This window comes from Gossypium hirsutum, chromosome A07 (genome assembly GCF_007990345.1).
Source record: "Gossypium hirsutum isolate 1008001.06 chromosome A07, Gossypium_hirsutum_v2.1, whole genome shotgun sequence".
NCBI classification, from domain to species: Eukaryota; Viridiplantae; Streptophyta; class Magnoliopsida; order Malvales; family Malvaceae; genus Gossypium; species Gossypium hirsutum.
The window spans coordinates 35,582,470-35,590,869 of NC_053430.1; the positions used below are offsets into that span (position 1 = coordinate 35,582,470).

General features: G+C 31.2%; 1 protein-coding gene across 1 annotated transcript; it reads left to right on the top strand.

Annotated features, from left to right (window-relative positions):
- The first annotated feature begins 1,503 nt into the window (after nt 1–1,503).
- LOC107952705 (Golgi SNAP receptor complex member 1-2) lies at nt 1,504–5,736 on the top strand. Its single transcript, XM_016887861.2, has 6 exons — nt 1,504–1,895; nt 2,184–2,371; nt 3,706–3,795; nt 3,884–3,955; nt 5,269–5,398; nt 5,483–5,736. The coding sequence occupies exons 1-6, from the start codon at nt 1,763–1,765 to the stop codon at nt 5,578–5,580; spliced, it is 711 nt and encodes a 236-aa protein (XP_016743350.2). The 5' UTR covers nt 1,504–1,762; the 3' UTR covers nt 5,581–5,736.
- Nucleotides 5,737–8,400: the final 2,664 nt, after the last annotated feature.

Here is an 8,400-nt window from a genome sequence, read left to right on the forward strand (position 1 = left end):
CATTCGTTATATATATATGTTAACATAGATATTTTTACTTTCAATCGTTAAAAATATATTAATCTATGTACTCTTTTAGATCGATATGGTACATATATCAAATCGATTCAAAAATTTACATGCATGACAAATACAATTATATTGATAATATAGAGAGAGAGAGAGAGAGAGAAAAGTGCACTAGACATCCCCAAACTATGACCCTCATTCTAAATTGACCCCTAAACTTAAAAATATTGTAATTACATCCCTAAACTATTGATATTATATCAATCATGTCCTTTAATTATTGAAACCATTAATTCAATAGTTAAATTACATGTCAAATGTTACGTGACATAATTTAAAATGAAAAATTTAAAGAAAGAAAAATGTTACCACATAAATTTTAAAAGTAAAAACTAAAAATAAAGTAAATTGAAAAAAGAAACAGCAGGTGATAAAACTTTTGTAAAAGCTTCGAAAACCTCAAAATCAATATTCTTACGACATCCCTTTTTACAATATTCATTTTTTTTAAACTTTTCATTTTAAACTATGCCACATAAGATTTGACATCTCATTAACGATTAAATTAATGGTTTTAGAAATGGAAGAACCTTATTGATATAACTTTAATAGTTCAAAATGTAATTAGAGTTTTTTAAAATTTAGGGACTAATTTAAAATAAAGTTATAGTTTGAGATGAATGGTGCAATTATCTATATATAGAGAGAGATTTTCTTTGCCATTTATAAGATTAATAATTGAGTTTTATATGAGATTCTTTTTATAATATTTTAATTACAGAAACTATTAATCTATATTATTATTTAAGTGTTTTATTGAGTTGGTGTCACATTTAACTGAGACAACTCAATTGTTAAATTATGTAAATACTTTTACATAATGAAAATAAGTTATATTATTTGAGAGTCCTTTAGTCTTTTTCATTTAAAAAAAAACTAAAATAATGCATTTATTGAGATTTGAACCTAAGTCAATTGTATGAGTAAAATTTTTAATTACCACTTAGCCAAAGCTTTATCTTAATACCTTTGTACATTTTAATTTTAATTATGCACACTTTATTACTTCTGTCAATTGTATATTTTAATAATGTATTTAATTGAGTTAGTGTCACAAGTTAACTCAACACTGGCTCAAGATTAATAATAACACAATGATAAACAATTAAATCTATTTTTAAATTTTAATATCATATATATTGAATGTGTAATTATTAGTAATTACTTTTAAGCCATGTGCTTCCTTTATTTTATGTTATTTTTAAATACAAATTTGTGGTTTGCACACGCATTTCTAACATAATGAATAATATAATTTATATTAATTTCATAAAATAAAATATATTATTTAATAAATTTAAAAAATTAATATTTAATATTTTATTTGACATTAGAAACTAATAGATATAGATGAGTAATTGGGCCTTCAAGAGAGTTTATTTTGGTAGAATGGAACCATAGTTTGATTCTCTTTTGGGCCCATGCTTAGGTTCAAGGGTCCAGATGCAAAATAATAAACCACGAATAACCAGAGAAGAGAGGATCATCGAAACTCTGAGAAACAGAAAATCAAAATTGAACGATCATCGAAAATAAAGAAAGCAAGTAAGCTTCCAACACTCAGCAGCATTTTTGAATTCTGTAATTGGATGAGGGTTACTAACCTGAAATAACTCAACCAATCTCCATCGTTGGATCCACATAAGAAACGAAACTAGAGCCAGGGATCCGAATTTCAAACACCAAGATCTAAATGACGGATCCAAATCTGGATCTGCAAGAATCGGGTTGGGAGGAACTCAGGAGAGAGGCTCGAAAGATCGAGGGTGATCTCGATGTCAAACTCTCTTCTTATGCTAAGCTCGGTGCTAGGTTCACCCAAGGAGGTTTGCTCTTTTACTGCTTCCTTTTTCATTTTATTATCTCTAGATTTTTGTTCCAAATGCTTCTTGTTTTGTGTTATATGGTTGCATTTTGATTTTCTTTTGGTAGATTACAGTAATTATGAATAAATCTGTTAAAAAAACTGAACAAACTCCAATGGCTGAATAGATTGGATCTTTAATACCAAAGAGCATATATTTTATTCCTTGTATTTAAATCGCCTTTGAAATCTGGTTAGATTCATTTTTCCCCTTTGTGATGATATATGTATTCACATTGAGCTTATCTAGATACTGGGTCGCCAACCGTTGGGTCAAGTAGATCATGGAAGTCTATGGAAATGGAAATTCAGTCATTGCTCGAGAAACTGCTGGACATAAATGATGCCATGAGCAGATGTGCTGCGTCTGCTGCTTCAACTACTTCAGTAACCCAGAAGCTTGCAAGGCATAGAGACATACTACATGAGTTTACTCAGGTTTATTTGTTGTCTACTCTGTAATTTTTATCTAGACTTGTTATTAGAACTCAGGTTTCCATGTTTAATTACCGGGTGCTATAAGCTTCAATGAAATATTAACATTTCCTGATATTTTGTCCTACATCACTGCTAGATATTAAATTATGTGTAGTGTATAGTCTTGCAACTTCTAATTATTGCTGTTGTTTTTGTATTCTTTTACCACTGCAATTGGAAAAACTCTCTTCCAACCTCTAAGTCATTGTCACCATTATGTTTGTGAGCCATGGTTCAAACTGATAATATACCAAATCATGACACCATCAAGGCATGCTTATAAACATGTTTGATTGGTTGTTTTGGCAATTCTTACTGGGATATCTGTACCTCTATTTGAAATAAAATATAATTCAGTTATTCTATTTATTAATTGTAATTAGTTCATGGTTCATGATTGTTACATGCCTGACAATCAGTTCAGTGGGATAAGAAATACAGTACAAGCAGCAAGTTAGCATTCTGTGTAAATTTGTTTATGGCAACATGAGTATAATTATACTATTGTTTTATTGTTGCTTTTCATTTTTGCAAAATGCTATATGAGTCAAGTTCTCAAAAGATTTTTGGTCCATGGTTTTTTTTTTTGTTGATAATTGATGGACTCGTTCCGGCAACTTCATATAGTTCCCTAGCAGTTTTAGAATTTGAACTTTTTACATTATATCTTTTGTTGTGTATTTGCTCTGTTCTCTACTTGTGTACTTGGGAAAAGTAATTTCCATAGACAATTGGGGATGTATAAAATCCTTCCCATTTACATGAAAAGTTTCTGCAGGGGTAGCATGTGATTTTCCTTTATGTTCAAGTTTACAGTTGCAAGTGCCCTAATCTCCTCTTTTCTTGAACCATGAGAGAAGTGGAAGAAGAGTGGCTGTTGGTGGTAGCTTAACAGACTGACCTAATCTCTAATTCATTCTCAATTTTTGAAAAATCATATATTTCTCCCCAACAGATTTACATTTCTGTATGATCCAAACCTGGGGTTGCTGTAAGTTCTTTATTTGCTACCCTGGCTCATTTCACTATAAATTTATGTTCCCATGATCCATGGAATTATTCTCCACTACACTTTCATTGTCATCAATTATAGATCGAACTAGGCTCCAAATGTGTTCACTCATCTGCTTTTTGGACTGTCAATTGTCTTTATTGCACTTTGGTTCATTGCTCTATAAATTATGGCATCCATGTTCCATTGAATTGCCCCTAGTTATTGCTGCTTTTGGCTGTTTATTATTTGGACTAGTTGATTAGTTTTCTATCTTTTTGAAGCAATGATATATCTTTGTTAGGAGTTTAGAAGAATCAAAGGAAACATAAATTCAATGAGGGAACACGCGGAGCTTCTGAGTTCTGTCAGAGATGATATTAATGAGTATAAGGTAGTCATATGATTTCAACTCTTAATTTTTTCAGTGCCATTGCTAATATCATGTTGTTTCCCAAAGTTACCTATTTGCCATAATGCAGGCATCTGGGAGTATGTCACCGAGAATGCAATTACTCAGAGAGCGAGCTGCCATCCATGGAAGCATAGCTCATGTAAGATTTAAACATTCTTTTATCAATGTTTATTGTGGTGCATTCTTTGTTGAAAGAACTTTCCCCTTCTGTGTTTTACCTTAATGTGTTTTATCCTGGTATAGTTTAATTGGTTTTGGATTAGGTGTGCGACACAATTACGCATTATAAACTGAAGAAACAGGTGAACCTGTTGGTCAGAAACCTAAAGCTACTGTCTAGCATGTAGAAGCCAAATGGTTGAAACCACCATTGTCAAGTCTCCATGAACTAGTCTCAAAATCCAAATGTACATTACCAAAAGTTAGCTCAAAGCTTTGACAAAAACCACTTTTTATATGAGATACATGAATCCAGAATCAAGCCCTTACAAATAAATACAAGGGAAGTGCAAAAAGAAAAGCCCTAATCACAAAGCCCCATTTACAAATTTGTCTAGGACAATCATTTCTATTGCTTAGATGTGACGTTCCATCAGTTTGGTTTTGGTTGCTTAATGATGTATACCTCTTTACCTCTTGCTCATCATTGCTAAACATGTCTTTGGTTGCTTTATCACAATTTGAAGGATCTAGGTTTTGGAATTCAAACACTTGTACTACACAGGTGACTTGTGTCTCATGAAAGTTGATTCTGGTGCTGTTATCTGCTTATATGGGTTATTCATAGTTGTGGATTGATGGGTGTTCACATGTCATACTTCATACTAGCTTTGGGGCCATGTTTGCATCATTGTACTTTTAGTATAAGCGAAAGTATGGTCTGCACTAAGTTCTAATTTACCCAAAAGAGAAAGATTTAGAGTTGGAGTACAAGTGGGGAAGGTGAATTCCATTGAAGTTCAAAATTGGTTGCAAATAGATATGCTGATAAAATTTTATTTTACATCTTTCTCGTGCACAATCATCCGTCTTTGCTCACACATCTTTCTATTTTATCTTCTCTAGCTGTGTCTACAGGTAACTTGGGTATGTTAACTCCTTTTTTAATTGATAAGATTAATGTAGCATAGAATAAACTTTAGGCTTCCCATTGGTTTCGTAATATTTTGTTTGTTAGCTTCAATGCCTTGCTACTGTTGGGAATCAATATCATGCCCATACATGAGTTTAAGAATCAAACAGAATGTAAACAAAGTGGAAACAAAGCAAAGAAATAGTCGATTCCCTCAGCAGATAGGTGGTTTCATGATATTTTTGTTTGCTAGCTTCAGTGCCCTGTCACAAAGTAGCTTGTATTTATTATTACTATTATTATTGGTTAGTTTTTCTTCCCTATTTGTCAAATGATTATTTCATTTCTAATTTTCTAACCTTTATGTCTGCCTTCTATAGATAGATGATGTGATTAATCAAGCTCAAACGACAAGAGCAGTTTTGGGCTCTCAAAGAGCTTTGTTTGGAGATGTTCAAGGGAAAGTAAAAGTTTTAAGTGACAAGTTCCCTGTTATCCGTGGCTTGCTTGGTATTTTTACTATGTATCTTCATTATTGACCTTTTATTATGTATACTACTATTTTCTACTAATTAAAAATCCTCTATTTTCTAGGTTCCATCAGAAGGAGGCGTTCAAGGGACACTCTTATTCTGTCAGCAGTAATTGCTGCTTGTACGTTGTTCCTTATTATTTATTGGCTCTCAAAGTAACTAGGGATGTAATTCATATTAATATACAAATGTTGAAAGCTGCTGTGTTTCGCTAAGAGATTTTTGCTTATAAATTGGTAGAACAGATCACATTCTGTTTAAGTTTGTGGTACCTTCTTTTTGGTGCCATTACACAGGAAATCTCATTTTGTTTCATATGCAAATCTTCAACTCGGTAGTCGATGAGTGGTTGGTTGTGATGCTTCCATGTTGGGTCCATTTCAGTTGTGGTCACTCAGGGTCTGATCTAGTTTTAGCTGCCTTGCTGCAAAGGGCATTGTTCGTAGTTTTAGGTGCATTTAATTCCCGAGAATGCCAATTTTTGGGCTTGATTCATTGCTATCTAACAGTGACAGCGGGGACAATCTTATATATGCCTGTCTTATATTTTCAACAAAACATGATCTAATATTGGTGCCTTTCTTTTCTAAATTATTTGAACCCATTTTTTAGACTTTGTTATTCTTAATAATGAATGTCTTAAATTTGATCCCCGGTAGGCTCATATTCTAAATTCGAGAGAGAAACTTAGAGAAGAGTCAAAAGAACTCTTAGTTTAGTGTAAAATATATTTACCCCTGCAATATCAAGGCTCCTTTTTTTATCAAGCAAATTTAACTAAATGATAATTATATACTTACTATTTATGTAAGTATTTTATTAAGTTTATTTTTAATTACAAAATAATAAATTAATTACATATTACAGTATCACAGGCAGAGGCAGCCCATTTGTGGTTCGCTGTGCAATTGAGTTGCAGTACGTACAACGTACTTTACTTTTTCCCAGTGAAACCGTTCACTCTATCATCAAGTCTGGGGATTCCTGATATGCCAAAATATCGAGGCTAAATATTTATATTACTATTCATCCCACCGGGCCACCACCCACAATCACGGATAAAGACTTTTCCTTCCCAAGCTTTCTAGAAGCTCTCGCTTAGCTGGATTTCTCTCACCTATAAATTAATATATTGTTAGCTGTCTCTAATAAACAGTTTTGTACAAAATTCGGAAAAACAAACAACTACTGTATTTTGCATTGATTACCGATGTTCAAAATCTGCATTATGCAACTTTTTAGATTTTCTTTCAACTTTCAAACACTTCATTTTGAAGATGATGGAGAGATATTTATCAGAATGTAATTTTATAGGCTATATAGGTATGGCGTTGATGTTTTCTTGGCGGTGGACTGGGCATGAACGCGATTATTCGACGAAGATGGATCATACTTAAAAGGCTGAGTTTACAATGTTAGTAACTTCATATTCCTAAAAATTACATATAAACTCTTAAGGTTTATATTTTAAGTACTAGCCATTAACTAATTAGACTTATGTATTGGGTCTATATATATAACCAAAGATATGCACTTGATAAGTTTGGAGGTACAATATTCTTTTATAAATATTATTATTATTTTTCAAAATAATTATAATATTTTTCTCAAAAGATTTAGAAATGTATGACCATAATTTTCTATAAAAAAATGTTATGGAAAATCATATTTTATGCCGAAAGATATGTAACATGGGTCATATACTTTTGATTGAATTAATTAATCGAACTGATCTAATTCAGTTAATCGGTCGGTTAAGCGGTTTAATTCGATCGGAATTCGGTTAATATTTTTTGACAGTTCAGTTATCAGTTAAATCGGTTTGAAATTAATTAATTAACCAAATTAATCAAATTAATTTAATTTCATAATTAATAATACAAATTATATGTAGTTTTAATTCAGATAATTCAGTCAAATGAGCATTATCAATTTATTTTTTTGATATGTTTTATACTTGTTTTAACCAAAAAATAAAAACATATAAATTTTAGTTAATTCAGTTAACCAATCAAATTAACCGAAATATTTCGGTTCAGTTAGTTTTTTTTGAAAAAATTCTGTTCGGTTAATGGTTAAAGGATTCAAAAGTTCGATTAATTCAATTAATACTAATTCAGTTCGATTAATTGTTCACCCCTAGCCATTTTGGCTATTTTAATTTGTTGTTTTAGATCTTTTATGTCCTTGATATATCCAAATCTACAACCATTACCAGAATCAACACTTACAGACTTTGATGATGATATCAAAGCAATAAACAAATGCCAAGAAGACAACTGCATTTATCGTGGATACATATTGAATTCTCTTAGAGATCATCTTTATGACTTTTATTGAAACATGACTTCACCAAAAGAAATCTGGACGACACTTGAAAACTCATACGGAAACGAAAAGAAAGGCATAGATAAATTTCTAGTAAATTTTTTTTTAATTTACCATCACTGATACAAAACCCATCATGGATAAGCGCATGAGTTGCAATTTCTAGTTTCAAAATTAAGTGAACTAGAAATCAAGATTATTTATTTATTTCAAATAGGTTAAATTTTATTCTAATTTTCACAATTTTAGAATGGATACAGGAAGAAGATATTGCATTCTTTGGAATCATATATCTTTCAAAATTTTCTAATTCATTTTATAAATTGAGATTAAAAATTGCACTCGTGATATACTTATCCTTGATTCGAGTGTTAACTTTATCCATGAAAAGAGTCATGAGAAGGCACACGAGAGGACTAAAATTTAGAAAAAAATTCAATTGAACCAATAAAAGAAAGACTGATAAAATGTGTTTTCATTGTGGAAAGAAATGACATTTTATCTGATATTGTAGATTTATAAATTCTAGAAACAAGACTAATTTTGGTTTAGTAAGCACAAACGCAACTAATCTTGTTGAACAAGATAAGAAGGATGTGAAAAATAGATCGTCGATAATGGCTAAGAATCATAAAAAGAAAAAAACACATA